The sequence below is a fragment of the Geosmithia morbida genome (genome assembly GCF_012550715.1).
Source record: "Geosmithia morbida isolate 1262 chromosome Unknown scaffold_24, whole genome shotgun sequence".
Taxonomy (NCBI): Eukaryota; Fungi; Ascomycota; class Sordariomycetes; order Hypocreales; family Bionectriaceae; genus Geosmithia; species Geosmithia morbida.
Window position 1 is genome coordinate 38,909 of NW_023336211.1, and position 22,058 is coordinate 60,966.

The following is a 22,058-nucleotide window of genomic DNA, read 5'->3' on the forward strand; positions in this document are numbered from 1 at the left end:
TTACACCGCATATCCACAATCACTCGAGCAATCCCGCCGCAACAGTCTCCCCGTTGCTCCTGATAACCACTCGTTGTCCAGCCTCCAACGGCACCTTGGTCTCCAGCTTGATGCGGATCCGTGCCACGCCACCGGGCTGTACTACCCTCGGTTTCTTCTTGGTAACCTCACCTGTGGCCTTATCTAGGGTCGCCAGGAGGCTCAGGATTTGGCCGGGTGCGTGCAGCCGGCCTCTGTGCAGATCGATGGGTGACGGCAGTATATGCTCAAATGCCATGGCCTTCATCGTGAACGAGTCGCCGCACGCAATGGCATTCGTTGGGTGGCAAAGAATGTCTCCGACCTTGATGTGGATCGGGTCAATGTTGGTGAGGGCAATGCTGACATTCTGTCCGGCCACGGCCCAGTCGTGCCCCTCGTTGTCCACCATGATGGATTTGATGTAGGCGTTTTCTCCACTGGGCTGGACAATGAGGACGTCGCCAAGCTGCATCGAACCCGAATCTATGCGCCCGCTGATCATTGTCGTGCCCTGCTGTGATCGGAAGACCTCGGAAATGGACATCCTCAGCGGCTTTCGCAGGGCTCGGGTAGCTGATGAGCCGGATGCCTCCAGAGCATCGACAAGGGTGCCTCCTTTGTACCACGATGCTGCCGGGTCCTCGATGGGCCGCACGATGTTGTGGCCTTCCAGTCCCGAGATGGGGATGAATTTGACCTGCTTCTCCTGAAAGCCTAGGCCAGTCAAGAACCCGGACACCTCTTGGCTGATCTCGTCGAAACGCTCCTTTGACCAGCCGACCATGTCAAGCTTGTTGACTGCAATAACCAGACGCTGCACACCTAGACTACGCAGGAGCAAGACATGTTCTCGAGTCTGGCCCTTGAGTCCCTTTTCGTAGGCGCCCGTATTCGCGTCGATGACCAGGATGGCAAAATCTGCCTGGCTCGCCCCTGCAATCATGTTGGGGACAAAGTCTTGGTGTCCTGGCGCATCTAGGATGGTGAACTTTGTCTGGTCCGTCTCGAAGTAACTTGTGGCAATGTCGATGGTAACACCGCGATCTCGCTCTTCGCTCCTCTGGTCCATGACCCATGCTAGAGCAAATGACTGTTTGCCAGTCTTCTCCCCTTCTCTCCGATACCTGTCGATGGTCCGTTGCTCAACGTACTTGAGCTCCATCAGCAGTCGACCCATGAGTGTGCTCTTCCCAGCGTCAACATGGCCTGAGTCCATTAGCTTTCTGAACGCAGATAGATCCGAAGGACGGCGTGATACGTACCGACGACCACAAAGCTGGCGCTCCTCTTGCTGTCGCTGGCTTCAAATTCTTTCACCACGTCTAGCCCCTTGCTCTTAGGCGGGGGAGCGTCGTTGATCTTTAGATTGGACAGCCCGGATGCGGTCTTGTCGGCTTCTGATCCGGTTTCACCCTTTCCATCCTTCTTTGTCGCCTTAGCGCTCGCCGGAGTTTTCTTGCCCGCTAGAGCAGAATTAGAATTAGCCCACTATTACCTTGCCCTTGCAAAACTCGAACCTTTGGACTGAGCGGCAAAGACGATGTCGTCGGGGCTAGGCTCAGAAAATGTCTCGGCAGAAAAGGACGGTGATGAAATATATGGCATGGGGAAAACATCGCGTCTCTTAGGGTTGGGCGCCACAGGAGCAGAGCCGAACAGGGTCTGCGCAAAGGCAGACGGTGCTGCCTTTGCCACACCTAGTTCATCTTCTTGCCGCCCCTGTTCATCAGGATTTCCGCTTGGTGGGGTAGATGAAGACGCGCCGACTTCCTGGTGGACTTGGCTGATGGGCTGCTGAGATGCCAGCGGCTGCTGTGACGAAACCTCGGATTGCTTTGAGGTTCTCTGTCGCTTGGCCAGCGGATGCACGCGCTCTCCACGACTATTCGCCGGTGAGTCGGATATGGAGAGCTGTTCGATGCCATTCTCAGCTATCCCGGCCTTGTCCTGGCCCTTCTTCTCTTCATTCTTCTTCTTCCTGGCAGCGGCCAGCTTCTGGAGCTTGGTCATACCACCAGCGCCTTCGCCACCTCCCAACAGTCCTCCACGGGGCCTCCAGGGTGCCACAAATATAGACTGGCGATCTTGAGGCGTGTCCAGCCAAGGCATGTCGTCAAAGTACGACTGGATCGAGATGTGTGGCCTGACGAGAACCGGGAAAGACGGTAGCCTGTCGTCCTCGGTTGCTGAAGACTGAGGCTCTGCTCCGTATAGCCCCGGGAAAGGGCGATTTACAGCAGAAAATGAAATGTTTCGAGACATACCTTCAGGCGTCTTCTTGGGAACAGATACTTTCGGGGCAGGCTTGGGCTGGGCTGGTTCGATGAACGTCTTGTTCAGGAAGGCAACCGACTTGTCGACCTCGTAGTAGTAGTTCCACAAGGCGTCTTGAATTTGCTTCAGAGTCACCTTAGATGAGGCCTTCCCGAGTGCCTTGCGGACCTTTGCAGTACCTTCGGCCATGGCAGCTTCGTCCTCTGGACTCAGGGCCGTCGCGTCGTCATGGTCGTAGTCGTCGTCATAGTCGTCGTCGAAGCCGTCATCGTCGAAGCTGTCAGCATACTGACTGACAGGCATGGTGGTGCCGTGCTCTGATAGATCGAAATGCCACTTATTGGGTGGATGTGCGTGTCTACATGTATGAAGATTAGTTTGGTCCCGAGCTGGTTCTGGGCCGAGCCGAATTTATGAACAAATACGAACATTGATCTGAGTGCGGTTGAAGAGGATGAGTGAATGGTACGAAGGCGGGGTGGGTCAATCGGGTTTGCAGTAGCCGTGGTGGGCTTCAGATGAAGGTGACCGTATGAAAAATGAGCCCTGAGATTGTATCAAAACGCAAAATTTCCCATCAATCAAATCGAAAGAAATAGAACTATGACCGTCGAGTTCAAACCATGCTAGATTAGAGATCTGAGTCAAAGCTCGTTTGTTGCCAGTTGGTCAGTTGGTGAGGGGCGACTGCTGGCATGACGACCTGATAGCGGGGCACTGTGGCTTATCGGCTCTTATCGCAATCACTCCGCCGGAATTTTTCTTTCGCCGCGTGCCGCAGCTTGCTATTCAGGAGCGCCCATCTCCTGTGTGCCAGTACACCGAATAGTCTAAAATTTCAGGTACGGCGCATTACAAACAACCTCCAAGCACCGATACCTTTCAAACGTCGCCAGAAGCTTCTCGTCCGTTTCCCGAGAGGCTATCTCCAGTCGTGCGTTTATCAGGCGAGCGCGAAAAGGGCACCGTCCACAGCCACCATGGCGCTGAGTGAGCTTTCCACAACAATCCTTAATGGCGGGGAAGAGAAATTGAAGCTAATGTCGGGGGAAAACAGATCTGGATGTCGAGAATGGTACGGGCTACCATCACCACCGAGCCACGCGAGAATGTATACTGACTCTTAGGAAACAGCGACGATGATGAAGGATGAGCAAGGCCGTCCTTTCATCGTCGTGAGGGAGTACGTCTCTGCTTCTACGAAATCTCCCCCCCTCCCAACCCCACCAACACATGGCTAACCAAGGTCCCTTTACAGTCAGGGAAAGAAGAAGCGCCAGTTCGGTAACGAAGCTGTCAAGTCTCACATCCTTGCCGCCCGTACGGTTGCGACTCTCGTCAAGTCGTCTCTCGGCCCCCGAGGCCTCGACAAAATCCTCATCTCTCCTGATGGCGACATCACGATCACAAACGACGGTGCCACCATCCTGCAGCGCATGGAGATTAGCAATCATGTTGCCAAACTCCTCGTGGAACTCTCCAAGTCCCAGGACGAGGAGATTGGTGACGGTACAACTGGTGTCGTCGTCCTCGCTGGCGCCATGCTGGAGCAAGCCGCCGACCTCATCGACAAGGGCATCCACCCCATCCGAATCGCTGACGGCTACGACCAGGCCTGCGAGATTGCCTGTGCTGAGCTGGACAGGATCTCGGACGTGATCGAGTTTACAAAGGATAACACTGAGAATCTCGTCAAGGTTGCCAGGACCAGCCTTGGCAGCAAGATCGTCTCCAAGGCCCACGACCAGTTTGCCAACATTGCCGTAGACGCCGTCCTGTCGGTTGCCGACCTCGAGCGCAAGGACGTCGACTTTGAGCTCATCAAGGTGGACGGCAAGGTCGGTGGCGCCCTTGAGGACACGCTCCTCGTCAAGGGTGTAATCGTGGACAAGGACTTCTCCCACCCTCAGATGCCTTCCGAGGTTCGGGACGCCAAGATTGCCATCCTGACCTGCCCCTTCGAACCCCCCAAGCCCAAGACGAAGCATCACCTTGACATCACCAGCGTCGAAGAGTTCAAGAAGCTGCAGAACTACGAGCAGGAGAAGTTCATCGAGATGATCCAACAGATCAAGGACGCGGGTGCCAACCTGGCCATCTGCCAGTGGGGCTTCGACGACGAGGCCAACCACCTTCTTCTTCAGAACAAGCTCCCCGCTGTGCGGTGGGTTGGCGGCCCTGAAATTGAGCTGATTGCCATTGCCACCAACGGCAGGATAGTGCCCCGATTTGAGGACCTGTCCGAGAAGAAGCTCGGAAGGGCCGGTGTCGTGAGGGAGATGAGTTTCGGAACGACCAGGGAGAAGATGCTCGTCATCGAGGAGTGTGCCAACACCCGTGCTGTGACGGTCTTTGTCCGTGGCAGCAACAAGATGGTACGAATATCCCATGCCCCCGCGCCCCCCCTGGGGATACGAGTGATGAAAGACAGAAGAGGACAGAGAGAAGCTGACTTTGAGTAATCAGATCATCGACGAGGCCAAGAGATCCCTCCACGATGCCCTGTGCGTCGTGCGCAACCTGGTTCGCGACAACCGCGTGGTGTACGGTGGTGGCTCCGCCGAGATTGCCTGCGCGCTGGCCGTTGAGGACGCGGCGGCCAAGACGCCCGGTCTTGAGCAGTACGCCATGCGTGCCTTCTCGGACGCTCTCGATGCCGTTCCCATGGCGCTGGCCGAGAACAGCGGGCTCAACCCTATCTCGACACTGGCCGAGGTGAAGAGCCAGCAGGCCAAGGCCGGACCCGAGGGACGGGGCAGGGTCGGCGTGGACTGCATGGGCCGCGGAGACAACAACATGAAGGAGGCCTTCGTCATCGACCCCCTCATTGGCAAGAAGCAGCAGCTCCAACTGGCGACGCAGCTGTGCCGTATGGTCCTCAAGGTTAATAACGTCATTGTGTCGGGTACGGACAATGACTACTAGATGTCTCCCTCGGGACCAACTAGGCACAATGTCCAAGAAGTAAAATAAAATAAAACAAAAGCAAAAATGTATAGGGCTGTTGATGCATCAAAAAAGAAAGCTTTTTTTTTCCACTGTTCCACCCTCTATCCATAATCCACGGTGAATTATTGTTTCTGGTGATGGCTGATAATGCATGGGTAGTAACATGGGTGGTAAATATCTATCAGTGCAGAGCTTCCGTTTAGCTTCCGTTTACAAGCTCTCAGGGTGAATTGGTCGTAAGACACATTATGACGACGAATGAGTCTTATAGCAGATATTTGTGGGCTACAGGGTCCCGTCTCTACTAGAGTCTAGCAGTCTGACACTGCCAAAACAGCGGCAGACTGTTAGTGCGGAGCCGTTGGAAAGTGGCCATTCAACCCACATGCATTCCATCTCGCCTGCCACGTCTCTCTCCCTCCTCTCTAGAAGGATCGGAGGCCGGTATATGTGAACTTGCCCCAGCTTGCAAGCACATGGCCTACGCTATGCCACAAGAATACGCTCGATGCCGGTAACCGTAACCAGCCACAGGCCAGCAGGAAAAAAAAACAGAAGAGCGCTTCTTCATCTTCCAACACCCCACGCTGCGACTAAAGAAGGCCGCGGCCGGACCGAGACGCCACCATGACCGCACAGTCAAACGGCGACGGCGAGGGATCCGGCTCCAGGGTGCAGGCCGTGACAGAAACGGCGGCCTCCCGGGTGGTCCCCAGACCGGTACCATGCTCGCAGAGCGACGACCCACGGGGCTACCAGCTCGACCAGCTACGGCGACGCTACTCGCCCGTATGCACCACGGCGGCGGACGGCTCGACATCCGTCGTCTTCCAGCTCAAGCCGTCGGATCCAGACTTCCCCTTCGAACTGACCTCTCTGGACTGCGACCTCCGTGTCCCTGAGGGGTATCCGCGCACGCGGCCGACGCTGCGCGTGCGCAACAAGGACATCCCGCGGGGCTTCAGCATCAACGTGGAGCGCGGGTGGGACCGGCTGGCGGACGAGCGTCGGGGCAGCACGCTGCTGGCGCTGACGCGGGCCCTAGACAAGAACCTCGAGGCATTCCTGTCGGAGCAGAGGGTCGACACGGTCAAGCTGGTCGGGTTCCAGGGGACCAAGGATACGAGACACGTACGACAGCAGCAAGACACGAGGCCGTCTACCACAGGAGCTCCTCCTGCCGTCACGGAACAGACGCAGCAGCAGCCGGGAGAGGCTACTGCTGCCGCCGCCGCCGCACCCCTCATGCGAGAGCGGTCGTATACCAGGGACGAGATAGCCGAGGCCAAGGCGCGCCGGGCAAGAGAGGTGCGCCAGCTGGATTCGCGGATGGGCAAGATGCCCATGTTTCGCCGGTCGGCGGACGGGGTCGTCTTCACGCTCCCGATAGAGCCGAAGCGGCGGACGGAGCTTCCCCGGGGCCTCATGTCCGTCACGACGGTCCACCTCATCGTGCCGCTGCTGTACCCGCTGCAGGAGCTTCGTCTGCAGCTCAACGACGTCGTGGCCGAGGAGGCGGAGCCCGTCGAGGACATGTTTACGCAGAAATCTACGGAGCTGCGGCAGATGTCCCTGATGAGCCACATCAACTACCTGACGCAAAATCTACATGCAATGGCCAGGAAGGCGCAGACGATGGCCAAGGCCAAGGCTGACGCCGAGGCCAGAGCGAGGGCAGAGGCGGGAGCGGCTGCGGCTGCACCCCGGGTCGATACCGCTGCCGCCCAGCCCTCCGAGGAGGACAAGGGCCGCGTCCAGGTCATCCCCCGCCCTCCGGAGTGGACGACGGCAGACGATGGAGACTCGTCCGATGCGGATTCCGATGCCGACGACACGGACGGAGACGGCGGCGTGAGTCTAGAGCCAGAGCCGGGCAACGCTCCGGTGGCGGCGGCAGAAGACGCGGCCGAGCGGGGCACCATGCTGAGCTTCCCGCGCGTGGAGCTACACGGCATCGAGCTGCTGGAGGTGTCGGTGCTGGGCCTGACGGTCAGGTGCGAGCGGTGCAAGACGGTCAACGAGCTCAAGGGTCTGCGGCCGGGCCAGGAGAAGAGGGAGAGGTGCGAGAAGTGCAGCTCGCCGATGGCGGCCAGGTTCCGGGCGCAGGCGGTGCACGAGAACTCCACGCGGGCGGGGTTCGTGGACATGGCGGGGGCCAAGGTGGCGGACCTGCTGCCGAGCACGTTCGTGCCGACGTGCTCGCGGTGCTCGACGGCGGGGCCGGAGCTCGTGTCGGTGCGCGGGGAGGCCATGACGAACGTGTGCCGCGCGTGCCACGCCAAGTTCACCTTCAAGCTCCCCGAGGTACGGTTCACGGTGGTGACGGCGGGCCGGCCGGCGGCGGACGGCTCGGAGCCGGGCTCGCGGCGCGGGAGGGAGAGGCTGGGGCTCCACGCGGGGGAGCCGCTGCCCAGCCGGGGCGCGTGCGGACACTACCGAAAGTCGTACCGGTGGTTCCGTTTCTCGTGCTGCGGTCGGGTGCACGCGTGCGACAAGTGCCACGACGCGGCCGAGGACCACGAGAACGACTGGGCCAGGCGGATGATCTGCGGGTGGTGCAGCCGCGAGCAGAGGTACAGCCCGGAGGCCTGCGGGTTCTGCGGAAGGAGCGTCATCGGCAGGAAGGGGAGGGGCTTCTGGGAGGGCGGCAAGGGAACCAGGGATCAGAGGCTGATGAGCAGGAAGGATCCGAGGAAGCACAAGAGGATTGGGGGTCAGGCATGACGTTGACGATGTGTTGTATGCTGTGCTGTATATATATATATATATATGTGTGTGTGTGTGTGTGTGTGTGTGTGTGTGTGTGCGTGGTGGTGTATGTGTGCGTGTGTGTGTAGAGATCATCTCAATTCTTACACCCGAGAGGAACGCAACACTGATTGTAATCTATGTCATCCGAGAGGATAGTATGAGGAAGGAGACGGACCAATATCAAGCACCGCACGCCTCTCACAAGGCTGGGCTGTATGTCTGTATGTATTATACTAGCACTGCCGTCTATCACTACAGTCTGCAGTCTACAGTCCACGAGTAGAGGTAATAGTAGTGGTATCTGATATCAGTGTCATCACTCAGTAATTACTTAGTAGGTATACAACAATGAAAACGGTTCTCCACCCGGTAAACCGACGATGGTGTTGAGGGTGTGTAGTAGACACCGATTCCTTACAAATTTTTTTTTTTTATATTTACATTTTCTTCTTGGCCGGTTAGGAAAGGAATAGTCGTTAGACAATTCCTGCGCAGAAAAGAGAAACCCGTCTCCCCTCTTCCTTCCGGGAGGAGAGTGAGGCACAGATGGCATGTACACAGCATCTCGTCAGTGTATTACTGTCAGACAAGAGTGATGCACAGAAGCTGCAAGAAGAGCCAAACAAGAAATAATACGAGATGGATTCTCATCTTTTCCTTCTCTTCTCTCCTTCTCTCTCCTTCTTTAGGATGAGTAAGGAGAGAGAGAGAGAAGAGGAGGGAAGGAAGAGAGAGAGAGAGAGGTAACGAGGTATTCTCAATGATTCACCGCTCGTCCAGGACGTGCATACAGGCCGCGGCACCCTCTCAACCCTCCATTGAATCCCATGGTCCGTGGTCATATGGCAGGATTCCGCTGAGCTGGCAGAAACCCCCCTCCCACCACTCTCGAATCTCGACGGTGGCGCCACACACACGCTGCGCGGGCACATGCGTCTCCGAGCCCTGTTCTTCTCCGATGAGCTCTGGGTGTCTCTGTGAGGTGCAGACAATCACGATTGTATAGAGAAGGGGAGGAGCGTGAAGATGTAGGAAAGTTGCAAAGATGAAGAGAAGTATCAGTCTGGTGATGGGACGGTGCAATGGCAATGCTGATATGATGAATAGTATCAACCACGGTAGAGACGTACATGATATCAAGCATGCATCACTACCATGCTACTCGGTAGAATAGAAGAGGATAGATACAGCGATATGTTGTACACACGTGCGCCACGGTGATGGGCTATCGTGATGCCACGCTGATTTCATAGATTTTTCTTCTTCTTTCCTCGTTTCTCTTCTTGTCTTTCTCTCCTTGTTTTCTCTTTGTTTTTTTTCGTTTTTTCGACTGGAGTTGATATACGCCCCCTCCATTGTTCAGCATGTGATAATACCTGGGGAGCAGAAGATGGAAATCATGATGACGGATTATAAAATAAAATAAAATAAAAAGACAGATGAGTAGATAAATAAAAAAGATTAATAAATAAAACCCTTTTCCTTGCGGGAAAAGAGTTCCCGGCAGGTGCTGGGTGCATACAGCAACATGTGCTCTCATGACTCTGCAAGGTCAGGGCGGCAAGTATGATGATGTGTTTGTGCATCACTGTTTGTTGGTTGTAAGCTGGATGCCCAAGATGGTTACTTGTCTTGTTTTTTTTTTCTCTGTCTTCACCAAGAGCAAACATATCATATCATCCAAAGGTGTCAAGTAAGAGATGATATCGAAGCAAACAACAAAAAAGAAAGAATTTTTTCCTTTTTTTTTTAAATAAAAAAAGAAGAAGAAGAAGAGGAGGAGGAGATGAGAGTACAAGACCTCGTATACGCAGTTGACCGCCGTTGTTCCGACCCTACCACTTGAGATATCCCTACCGCCCTTCTCCTCCCAGTATTGTTATCCGTATCACTTGATTGGCAAGAGGATAAGAAGATAGAAATGAAAAATGATTTTTTTGTAATAAAAAAAACCCCAAGAATAAAATAAAATAAAAGTAACATGACTGAAAGTGTGTGCTGTCCATCTTCCCACGAGACGGCACGGGCAATCATTCAGCCACCGGGCCCCTACGCGTAGAGCAGAAACCTGCAGCCTTCTCCTCCCATCTGTATGGCCGACGAAATACTCGATAGTGGTTGACGCGTTGTTTTCTCTTCTCTTCTTTTTCTTTTTTTTTTTTTTTTTTGGTATTACGACTGGCGTGCGTGTCCGTCCGTATATGTACGTGTGTGCGTGCACAAGCTCCCTCAAATGACTCCGGCCAACACCGGAGAACGAGGGTCACTCGTCGTTACAGGCGCGTGGCAAGCGCTCTGCCTCGCTTCTCCTGTATTCGTAACTACGTCTAGAGGAGGGGTGTGTGGGTAGAAGAAGGGAGGAGGAGGAGAAACGGGGCTGTAGATGTGACGGGGGATGTGAGGGATGCCACACACGCACACGCACACACACACACATACATGGGCGGACCAGGTTGGTTGCCTGTACGCGACCATGGGTCATATGAAGGTGAAGAGCAGAGAAACCTGCCCTGTTTCGTCCGAGAGGATGCAAGTCACAACCGCCGCCATTCAGGGGCGCACAGAGGAAATGAAATAAGATGAGAGAAATATGACCGGGCAAAATAAATAAATGAATAGATAAAATAAGATAAAATAAAAAGCGATAAGAAGAAGAAGAAGAAGAAAAGGAGGAAATGTGGATGATGATTCATCTTTCGTCATACCGATATAGCGGTGTCGTTGGGGGGGGGGGGGATAAGAAAAGGTGAGGAAAGAAGACGTGTATAGTTTCTCTTGATGGGTTCTATCTTGTCAATATACATATATATGTATGTATGTATGTATATACATGTGTGTGTGTAAAAAAAAAAAAAACTGTATACTTCATATTTCTTCCACCTCCCAACTATGCAATATCAGACGCAAGAGTTGAATCGGCCTCGAGGACCCGGGCCCGGACCGTCGTCGTTCGGTACACCCGATGGAGTGGGGACCGGCGAAAGATCAGACCAGATGAGAGCAGGTCCCCTGGTCTGGGTCCCCTGGTCTGGGTCCCCATCTTTCCGTATATACGGTATACTCTCTCCTCTTCAGGGGGGGGGAGAAGATGATGGCCGCTCTGGGTTTGTCGACGCCGACAGTACAGATTACCGTACACCGGCTTCTTTTCTCTGCTGTTATCATCATTCAGCTACGCGTCTTACCCGTGATACTTTTTACATGTAGAAAAAGAATTTAAGAACGGGTATACAGGACATGAGAGTAGAGTCGTGGGAGAGCTTGCAAGGCGAGTTGTCCCTTCTCCGGGGAATCGTGAAAAGAGAGGGTGGATGAGCTCGTACGGCTCTGGTCGAGAGAGCCAAGATTGCTGATCTTGAAGGGGGGGGGGGGGGGGGGGGGGTTTGCGTACCTTGAAGGAGAACCTTGGAAGAAGAAAAGAAGAAGAAATCTGAACAGTAGGCTGTCAGAGCGAGTACTCTGACCGTGTACGAGACATGTCCCCCCAACCTCCTACCCGTCTCAGTCGGCATCTCATTTCAGAGAAGGCCGGCTGACGGGTGACGCCGAGGGGGCAGGGCCGATGACTATAGGGAATATCCATGCATGGTGTGGGAGTGCGCAGGAATCGTCATCAGCGGGCGGTCCCTCTCTTCATCATCACGAGCCAAGAACTGGTCTCTCCATGATGGTCAAATTCGCATTGATCCCCGCAAGTGCATCCATCCTATCAGTCAGACAAGTCGAGTCCATTCAGAGGCCAAGAGCAGATTGTATTGAAGAGAGAGAAAAAGAAAATCTATTCAGTCAAACGGGACAGTTGCATAGAATCAAGGCTGCGACACGATCTCCTCCATTGATATGAGAAGAGTGATATGGTAGAAGAGAGAGAGGGTGGTGGTGGTGGTGGTGGGTGGGAGAAGCCATGTGATTGAAGATGGATATGGTTGGATGAGAAATCCGAGTTGGCAGTTTGGCAGGGGGGATGTCGTGCTCTGGGTGCTAATAGTCGCAGTCACGATGGTAACGATAATATTTCCATCAGATGGTGAGGTTTTTTGTTTAAAAAAAAAAATTAAAAATTAAAAATAAAAATAAAAATAAAAGATAAACAGATAAAAATATTGTGTACAATTGAAGAAATTCCCTCCCTCCCCCCCACATTTCGATGGAAAGCTTCGAGAAGACGTGTTGGGGCCAATCACATCTATTCCTTCTTCCCGACACAGCTCTCAGTCCTCACCACTCTCTTTCTTCCTTTTTTCCTTTCCCCCCCCTCCCCCCCTTTTTTTTTCCTCTCCTCTCATTTCTAATCTGCAGTTTTCCTCTCAATGTCCTCTTTTCTCTCTCTCTTCTTTCAATTCCGACTCCAATCTCCATCACTTACATTACATTCACTTCAGATTCGATTCGACTACGAATACATGTGTAGAACTAGACCATGCGCATATATCGGAGACCGTCGTGAGTCTTGCAAGGTCATTCGTCCTACTCTTCTCTCTCTCTCTCTCTCTCTCTCTCTCTCTCTCTTCCTCTCCACACCAACCAGGACAAGGTAAGGGTCATGGACAATGCCTTGGTGATGCGCCACCGGTAATCGGTAGGGTCACATTCACCTCTATCTCTCCCCCTTCCGACCTCGGCAGCCATACAAGTTGCCACACACACACACATACACACACACACACACACACACACACACCCAATGTACCGGGTGCAATCACGAAAATTGATCCTTCCCGAATCCCGCGACTGGGATGGCTAGATTGATCTGATTTAGGCGAGGGGTGGGAAGAGACCATGGAAGGGATGACGTTGTCCATTCTTCGGATACGTGGATCTTGACGGTTTTTTTTTTTTTTTTTTTTTTTTTTTTTTTTTTTTGCTGCTTCTCTCACGGATGTTTCTGCAATGGATCTTTCCAGAAGAAGAAATGCAGCGTCATGTTACGGATGACATCAATGAGCGATTGAAGAAGAGAAAGAGAAGACGAAAGAAAAAGAAGGAAAGAGATAATAATAATACTAATAAAAAGACATTGTTGCATGACGTCGTGGCTTGACGTATCTGCGATATCCGCGAAAGACTAGATCTGCGTACATCTGCCGGCATCGGTGACAATGACGGTGACGGTTCCATGTTCTTTTGAAGTGGAAGAGAGAATGTGATTTTTTGTTTTCGATGTACATGTCGAGATGGAGAAGAAGAATGAATGGAATGAAATAGAAATAGAGATTAAAAAAAAATAAAACCAAGAGAGAGAGGGAGAGACAGAGAGAGAGAGACAGAAGGCTAAAAAGTTCCCCAGACACCCCAGACCGCAAAATGGGTGACTTCGTCCTTCCCCACACTCTGGTTCCGGGGTGGCCGACGACGTCCGGCACGGTCAAGCATAAACAGCCGTGGAAGTGCCACTATGATGTAGTACATGGCAATACCGATTCGATAAGAGCACCCGGATCGTCACAGTATCTGCCCTTCCACCGCAACGTGACAGGTACTGCACCGTCATATCAGTGCCGACTGGACGAGAGCGGTAACGACACCCCCAGACGGGGAGAGCAGGCAAGGCCGAGTCGGGCCACAGCCACCACGAGACCCCTTGACCGGATGCAATCCTCCCCATCTATTACTTCATAGTGTCGGTATCCAACGGTCATCAACTGAAGAGGAAGGAGATGTCAGGATGTTGATCTGAAAGGGGGGGGGATAGAGACGAAAGGAGAGGAAAAGAGAGAAGAAAAAAAACTACGCTCTTTCCTCGGTCACGTTCCTTGACAATTGACAGAGTCTAAATGACAGGGGCCGAGGTAAAGCGTGGTCGTGTATCTTATTTTTATTTTATTTTTTCAAAAGAATATATGTATATACATATATATATATATAATTTAATGTAAAATTGAGAAAATATCTAAGCCTTAGGACAAACGGGTACCGGAGTCCAGAAGAAGGCGAAAGAAGAGAGAGAGAGAAAAAGACCAGTCGAGGAGCTGAGAGTACGTGCATCACTACCTACCAGGTAAGACATTTCAGGTGGAATTCCACTGCGAATACAATCATATCACCTACATGCGCTCGTATCCGAGAATGATGACCCCGTACCGGAGAATAGCGGTCGTATGGTAAGGGTCGTATTAGCATTGCTGGTGTTGATTTCACACCAGTCGTCTCTCTACCCGATCTCACCCGAACTCTTCAACCCCACAAACATGTCGGTAAGGAGGAGAAGGAAGAGGAGAAGACTGATGTACAGAGAAGAGAATAAAACGAGGGAAAAAAATGATGGAGAATAAAAAGGAGACGTCTGTCATGCTTGAAATGTCATCATATGCTAAATGCTGCCATACACTAGATGCTCTTTTTTTTAAAAAAAAAATTCATTAAATAAAATTAAAATTAAAATTAAATAAAATAAAATAAAAATCTTATGCAAACCCCTCTGCGGGTACTCTATTTGATAACCCGCTGTATGTCATTATCGGAGCCAATACACAGCATATAATATACAATACTCCTTCCATACAGGGAGAGGAGAGGGAAGGTCCTCTTCACCGCCCAAAAAGCCACAGGTGAGTCATTATGCAAGCAGCAGATAATTAAATAAAAATAACAAATAAAATAGCGATAATAATAATGATGATGGTAAATTTAAATAATAAGAAAAAGCACACGAGGTATCTATGCCTCCTCTACTGCACCTGCTTTTGCGTCAACCACGCAGCGCTGCCTTACCTACCTTTTTTCTTTTTTTTTCTTTTTTTTGCGTGCATTGATACGCAAGCATGCACGTATGCACATACGAGTATTTATTACTCCCATTAGTACGAGTTGTGTTTTCTAGATATAAATAATATATATATATATATATTGCTCCGTAGTCAGTACGGAAGCACACCACCGCCTCGTCCTCCCCCAAAAAAAAAAAAAAAAAGGCAGCAAGCATTCATAGGGTTTGTTTTGTGTGTGTCTGTACGGACTTTACTCTCTCTCCGTGCGTGATAGAGACGACTGAGTCTCCTGGGAAGAAATTCAGATCCGTCTACAAGACACTTCTTTTTTTTTCTCTCCCTCCCCGCTACATCAAAGCGGGGGATCATGGTAATCATATTAGCCTTGGAAGATAATATATCTCTTCGTACCACTCATTGCCAACTACAGATTACTACTATTAGCTACTACTAGCTGCTACTACTGCTGCTACTAACTACTACTACTCCTACTCCTACTACTACTACTACTACTACTACTACTACTACTACTACTACTACTACTACTACTACAAGAGAGAGAGAGAGAGAGAGAGAGAAAAGATCTTACGAGAGAAATATTCATCTTGGGATCTTGTAAGAGAACAGATTGGGGAGAAGAAAAAAAGAGAAATATATCTCTTTAGTATCTGGTAATGAACTGAAATTGAAATAATGGAAAGAGGGGGGGGGAGTGAGGAGACTTCACAATGACAGAACCATCATATATTACGGAGCATTACCCCTCTCCATATCATGAAAAATCTTTCTCTTTTCTTCTTCTTACAGAAGAAGAGGAAGGGAAAAAACCGCTATTTTCACCTCGGTCTGGTCACTAGCTGCTTGCCATGACTCTTCGCACTGCTTGCCCCAAACTTCCGTAGATCCGGTACCCCCCCCCTTTGGACATGCACATCACTCCTACGGTCCGGTCCTACCTGTCTGTACTCTATGTACACATGACAAGAGGTCACAGGTCAAAGGAAGACAACACACAAGAGCACACATGAGAAGGATGTTTCGATATTTTCTGTATTCTCTTACTCTTCCCTGCCAAGTGAAGAGCCCTCAGCAGATGGCATCCTCAAAGAGGTTTTTTAAAAAAAAAAAAATCATAAACGAGGTGAAGTTTTGGTGGTGGGGGTTTTTCTTTTTAGTGTGTCCGACATGAAATAAGCATTGTTTGTACTCTTCTTGAGAAGAAAAAAAAAAAACAGAGTGTAATCTCTCCCTGAGGAGGAGAAGATAAGATATATATATAAAAAGGTAAAAAAAATATCGCTAGTAGAGGAAAAACAATGCCAACCGTGGTATCTTGGACCGCAACGCCATCCATGCAAAATCATTATGTTTCAGATGAGAAGAAAAACAAGGAGGGGGAGATAAGGAGAAGACGACGCTATGCTGTCGAGAATATGTGGTCATGTGTCGTCGAGTAGCTCGATCGACCGGTCAAGGGGAGGGGGGAAGGGAAAGCACATCCGTATCGAACACCTGCAACGGTTCTGCCCTCTACCAACCCTTTGCGTGGTATCCCTCAAAGCTCTCCTTGGAGAAGAATTGGTTCATGCTGTTGGCATTGGCGTCCTCGCTCTTCTTCATGCACGATCGCTCGGGATACTGTCTCAGGTTGGCCACGTCGTGCGAGGTGTGGCGGCGCTTGAGCACCGCGTTGGCCGTCGACGACTTCTGCGACCGCTCCCACAGGAGGTGCCTGCGGAGCGACTCGGTCAGCTCCGTGGCGAGCATGTTGCGGCGCGTCGTGCGCGGGGACAGCGCCTGCTGTCCGTAGACCTGGCCCTGCGTCGGCATCGCCATCGGCATCGCGCCGGTCCGGCCTTCGCGGATGGGCTTGAGGCCGTGCTGCTGCTGGGCGCGCTGCTGGCGCGCACCCTTCATCATGAGAGGCGCGTCGTCCGAGTCGTCGGGCGACGCGCCCAGGGTGGGAGCCGACGGTCCAGCCTTGCCCTGGAGCAGGGCCGACGTCGACTGCGACGCGTGGCTGCTCAGCTTCTTGGCGCGGTCGTCGTTCTGGGCCAGCATGAGCGTGATGAGGGAGCGGCGCGAGGTCAGGTTGGCCTTGGAGTCGACGCGCTGGAAGTACTTCTCGTCCACGCTCGACTTGCCGCTGTCCTCGAGAGAGTCCTCCCAGTCCGACGAGTCGTCGTCGTCGTCGTCGATGGCGCTCTCGTCAATGTAGTCACCCTCCGAGTCGGACTCGATGGCCGAGTCGGGCTCCATCGTGTGCGTCACGACGCGGCTGCTGAACGAGGCCTGCTTCTTCTGCGCCGACAGGTCGTGGCCACCGTCGCGGCTCGAGTGGAGGGCGCTCTTGAGAGACGACGCGTCCTCCTCGGACGACTTCGAGCCGCCGAGCTTGAAGGCGGCCGTCTTGGCCTTGGGGGCGGGAGCCGGCGTCGAGGTGGGGCCGACCCGCTGACGCGTCTCGACGCTCTGGCCCTGCTCGCTGGACGAGTAAGAGCCGCCGAGGGCGAAGGCGGCGGGCTGCTTGCCGGTGCGCGTCACCACGACGGGGGCGGGTGACGACCTGGGTTCGGGGAAGGCGACGTCGGCAGCCGTGACCTCGACCTCGGGCGTCTTCAGGAGGGGAGCCGGGGCCTGCCGAGGCGAGAAGCCGCGGACGACCTGGGTGCGAGCCTTCTGCTGCGGCGGCTGCGGCTGCGGCTGCGGCTGCGGCTGCGTCTGCTGCATGTCGAGCGAGGCGCGCGACATGACCGAGTGCATGTCCGACGTCTTGGAGGACTGAGACTCGGTCGTGGTGGAGCCGGAACGGTAGATGGTCTGGCAGGGCGGGACCGCCTCCGTCTCGTTCTCCACCTCCTTCTGGGCCGGAGCGGTGGCGAGCTTGGCCTTGGGAGGGGCGGGTGCCGAGAGGGGAGCCTTGTCCTTGACGATGGAGACGATCATCTTCTCGACCTCGTCGGAGCTGGTGTGGCGGTCGCGGCGGCTGCGGCTGCTGGTGGACGAGTCTTGCCTGTGTATCCTAGGGCGGACGATCTCGAGCGGTGCAGAGACCGAGGTGAACTCGACGGCCTCGTCGTCGGCAAGGGAGTCGACACTGCCCGAGAGCTGAGGGAGTTCGGGCAGCCTGGAGTCGGACGGGATGGTCTGGAGGGTGGTGGTCATGGCCGGCGTCTTGCCGTCAAGGTCGGCCAGCTGCTTCTTCTGCCAGAGCCTCCAGCTGAGGTTCTCTAGCCTCCGGCCCTGCTCAACTGAGTCTGCGCAGCGGGAGAAGACTGTTTCGTTGCTGTCAGCGATTTGGAGGGAGAGGGGGGGGGCCGCGGTTAGACCACATCTGTCAGGGTTTGGGAGGAGGCTCACCGGTCCACATGGTGTAGAGGTTGGCAGGGTTTTCCGTGTTGACTTTGTGGATGAGGTCTGCGTCGACCGTGAGGACGTGTGTGTCCAGGTGATTGGGCATTTCTGCCAAGCTCGTCGTTGCTCGGTACCTACAAGGGCGATGCGGGTCTCGAGAGAGAAGTGTGTAGGTTGACGTCCAAGGGAGAGGGAAGTGTGTAGTGGTGGAGTTGAGATGGCCCGAGACGAAGAGAGAGAGGGAGAGAGTGTGGGAGAGAAACCAGGTCTGATCGACGCCGAAGTAGAGGATGGAATCCAGAGTGGTGTTTTTTTTTTTTGGCTTCGATCAAGCAAGTACGTCGTGTGTCGTCGTCAGATTGTCAGCGGTGATGCTGTGGCGGCGGCAGGAGGCGGTGGTGATGGGGGGCGTGTGATCAGATCGAACGCGGTGTGGAGATGGCAAGGGCGGGTTGTGATGTTCACACGGAGAATTTCTTGGACGACTCTAGATGTTGAGAGAAGTGAGAGAGGTGAGGGTAGAGTAAGAATGATATGATCTGGGGAAGAGAGGAGACGGGATGTTAATTATTATTAAAGGACGAGAAGGGAAGAAGGAGAAAAGTGGAATTGGGGGGGGGGGGAGTGCGGTGTGTGAGCTTGATGTATGTAATGTATGTTTCTCGCATCTTATGATGACAGTGGGCTTTTCTCGGGGAGACAGAGAGGGGGGAAAGAAATGTCAACTAGGACGGAGAAAAGAGGTGTGAGGATTGGAGGGGGGTGTGAACAGTATCAAAGTGGGGGTGTATATGTATATACGCCTCAGTGCGGTTGGGGGGGTACGTATATCCCCAGGACAAGGGTACCTACCGGAGCCATCCCGGTGGCCGACGAGCAAGGATCCGTGCGCTTAGTCGTGGGGCTTTCAATACAGCAGGGATAGGGAGTACAACGCGGTCGGAAGAAGTATCAGTAGAGACAGAGCTGGTACCGCCCACGGCGCAGTTGCTGCCCTGCTGATCAGAACCTGGAGCTACGCTTAACCCTATGCGGAAGTTGAAAGTGTCTCTGGTATATACTGCCCAGAATGGACTAGACCGGTTCCGACGGTTCTATACCCGAAATGGTAGCATCCTCTCTCCCGACTCATGTGACGGTGGCCGGGTGCGTTTTCTGGCCTCGCTCAGCTAGTCAGCAACCCTTTGCCCCCCCCCCCCCCTCTCTGGGCTCTCTCCTCTTTACGGTACCCCGTCGTCGGTCCGTCTATCTTAGCTGGCCATCGGTACCGCTTCGCTCTTGTCTGCCAGCAGACCCTGAGTAGTCAGCAGAAATGCGCGCTTGGCTATACGAGTAGTAGGCTCCGCCGCTCCGGTTCCACGTAGTCGGAGCCGCCTTACCTTTTTTGCCCCAAACCCCCCCAAAACGGGCCGGACGTTTGCCCAATACGTTTGGCTACGCCGAGGAGGGGAGGCCAGAGCATTTCGACGCTTGAAGCTGTCTATATTGTGTGTGTGTGTATATATATATATGTATATACATATATATATTATGTACATCCGTATCGGTTGGCCATATGACTTTTTTTTTTCCCGTGTTTTTTTTTCTCTCTTCGGACTGCTATGTTCTGTCCGTTCTCGGCTCCGTGTCGCGAGTAATAGATAGACAGATGATAATTCCTATTGCAAGCCAGCGTTACCCCGGAAAGCGTTGCTTTTTTTTTTTTTTTTTTTTCCTTCTCTTCTTTTCTTTTTCTCTCACCAAATTACTGTCCCGGCCGCGTCAGACAAGAAAAAAAGATGAGGAGGGCTGTGTGACCGACCAGGCTTGCCGTCTCTTCCCATCTGACCCGTTGGTGTATATCACTCGCAGGGTTTCTACTCCGTAAGACGTCTCGGCCCTTTTCTCAGGTGCATTGTGGGAATTACAAAACGGTCATGGTGTCCTCCGTACATCATACGGTGTTTCTCACTGATCAATACGGGGAAGATGAATGGCTTAGCAGCACCCACAACGCCCACAACGCCACAGACGGAGAACGGGGAAGGAGAGGATTCAAGGCCATATGGACCAATGAATATATCAAACGTCGTCTGCCTCGCAAGCCATGTGACCGGCTGCCTCCTCCTCCTCCTCTTCCTCCCCCCTCCATCAACATGGCCTGTAATACGCTGAGGCTCATGCTCTCGTACCGAGTGAATAATGGCCAGTCAGATGCGCCGGCGTCCTACCCTGTCAGGAATAAACTCGCTGCTAAGAGGCGCCCGAGGCAGATCAAAGGGGAGAGACCCTTCCACCCCGCAGCCTGTCAACGTGTGACTCTGACTTGGCCGAGGGTCATCACTCGCAGATCCAGTGCCGTCTGGTGCTTGTATAGAGATACTGAAGAAAAATTTCTCTGCACTATCACGAGCTGATCGATTGATTGACCGAAATATCTCCCCCCGTATCTCGGCGCGTGATGCCACGGTCAGGCAGCAACGTTGTCCGGGGTGCATGTCGTAGCATCGTACCTATCATTGACCAGCCGGGGATCGGATCCCGGGGAAGCCCGGAGAGAGTGTGTGTGCGTGTGAGAGAGAGGGAGAGAGAGGAGACCGACGACCAGGACACGGACATTGTGAGTTATGTGAGTAGCGGTACGCAGAGCTGCACGCACTTACACTTGCTTGGTATACTCTTCACTACCTGATGCTAGAAATCACAGATCCCTTCATTACAACTCTCTTTCTTTTTCTTTTCTTTCTTCTTCTTTTTTTCTCCCCTCTCTATCTTCTCATTACGAGCTCTCTCTCGGAGGAGCCCACACAAGTCATCCGCCCCCGTCGCACATAACACCTTAACTGCGCCATCTTCCCTCCCCTCTGAACCGTGATCCATCCGTCGGTTGGGATTGCTGGACAGCATCTCTCATAGGGCTCTCGCAGCCGACAAGGACACGCGCAGACGGCAGGGGGGTGGGGGTTGAAGCCTTCCCCGGCAGCGTAGCACTCTTACCAGGATCTCGTTCTCTCTTGTCAGGAATTGTCGCAGAGGCAAACCGCACGGCAGAAGCTCCAGGTGACGGCCTATCAACCCAATTACCTGTATATACCTACCCTACCTCGCAGAGCCATCCCTGCCTCTCGCAGCAGGGAGCAGGGCCTTTGCCACAGAAGAGGGGAGTAGACGGACAGCTCTGGCACACGGGGCAGATAGCCGCTGCAAGCAGGACCCCTCCATCTCAGGGCGTCTTCAACCGCCGCGGCAATATCATTTCAAGGGTCCCCCCTCTCTCTCTCAAAAATAATAATAATAATAATAATAATAATAAAAGAGGGAGATGGGAGCGGGGGGGGGTGTCTGTGCCTGTCTCTTTCGGCCAGGCAGTACAACGGGTTAGGCACAGCAAATACAGTCATCAGACCGTCCTGCCAACTCATCGTTTGTCAGGTACACATGACGTTGTTTTTTTGGGAGGGGGGGGGAGGGTGAGAAGGGAAGCTGCTCGCATCATTTCTTCTCTACTCACCTCGTGGTCTTTCTACGTGTCACCGATTCTTAGACCTCTTTATGAGATCTCTCTCGCCTTTTTTTGTTTGTCAAGAGCCTGATATGAATTCTTCTGTACTAGCATCCATGAAAAAAAATTGAAAGCAGTCACGCGGCCTCTGATGAAGAATGATTTTTCATTCACTCACCCCCTTCCATCGACATGGTCGTATTTTCCACTAGTGTCATGCTAAAGCAGGAGAAGAGAAAGAAGAAGAGAGAAAAGCTCGGCAATTCTCATCCAAACAACTATCGCCCACTCACAGGTGATAGATATGCATATCCACAGCCAATCGATAAGCACCTGTATGGCTGGTAGCTGGGCCGTATTGCTGTGCTCGCTACGATATGACGATGGTACGACCCGTGCTGATGCTGCTGCCACAGTTTTAAAACTAGCCTGGAATGCCTCTCTCTCCCTCGTCCTGACGGAGGGGAAACGAGCGGTAGGACCTGGCACTCACCCCGACCGGGGGCCATACTACGACCATA

General features: G+C 53.1%; 5 protein-coding genes across 5 annotated transcripts; 2 read left to right on the forward strand and 3 right to left on the reverse strand.

Annotated features, from left to right (window-relative positions):
- Positions 1-19: 19 nt before the first annotated feature.
- Positions 20-2,598, reverse strand: GMORB2_4760 (elongation factor 1 alpha-like protein; the record flags this gene model as incomplete). Its single annotated transcript, XM_035466734.1, has 3 exons — positions 20-1,227; positions 1,284-1,484; positions 1,539-2,598. The coding sequence occupies 3 exons, from the start codon at positions 2,596-2,598 to the stop codon at positions 20-22; spliced, it is 2,469 nt and encodes an 822-aa protein (XP_035318098.1).
- An 824-nt stretch (positions 2,599-3,422) lies between these two features.
- GMORB2_4761 (T-complex protein 1 subunit epsilon) lies at positions 3,423-5,220 on the forward strand (the record flags this gene model as incomplete). The annotated part of the gene is made up of 3 exons (XM_035466735.1): positions 3,423-3,478; positions 3,554-4,670; positions 4,762-5,220. Coding segments are annotated over 3 exons (1,632 nt in total), but the record flags the coding sequence as incomplete, so codon positions are not given.
- Positions 5,221-5,871: 651 nt separating this feature from the next.
- Positions 5,872-7,968, forward strand: GMORB2_4762 (CHY zinc finger; the record flags this gene model as incomplete). Its single annotated transcript, XM_035466736.1, has 1 exon — positions 5,872-7,968. The coding sequence occupies one exon, from the start codon at positions 5,872-5,874 to the stop codon at positions 7,966-7,968; it is 2,097 nt and encodes a 698-aa protein (XP_035318100.1).
- Positions 7,969-10,316: 2,348 nt separating this feature from the next.
- On the reverse strand, positions 10,317-13,404 carry GMORB2_4763 (uncharacterized protein; the record flags this gene model as incomplete). The annotated part of the gene is made up of 2 exons (XM_035466737.1): positions 10,317-10,322; positions 13,285-13,404. The coding sequence occupies 2 exons, from the start codon at positions 13,402-13,404 to the stop codon at positions 10,317-10,319; spliced, it is 126 nt and encodes a 41-aa protein (XP_035318101.1).
- Positions 13,405-16,232: 2,828 nt separating this feature from the next.
- Positions 16,233-18,162, reverse strand: GMORB2_4764 (Protein of unknown function (DUF3295); the record flags this gene model as incomplete). The annotated part of the gene is made up of 2 exons (XM_035466738.1): positions 16,233-17,977; positions 18,063-18,162. The coding sequence occupies 2 exons, from the start codon at positions 18,160-18,162 to the stop codon at positions 16,233-16,235; spliced, it is 1,845 nt and encodes a 614-aa protein (XP_035318102.1).
- Between the last annotated feature and the right edge of the window lie 3,896 nt (positions 18,163-22,058).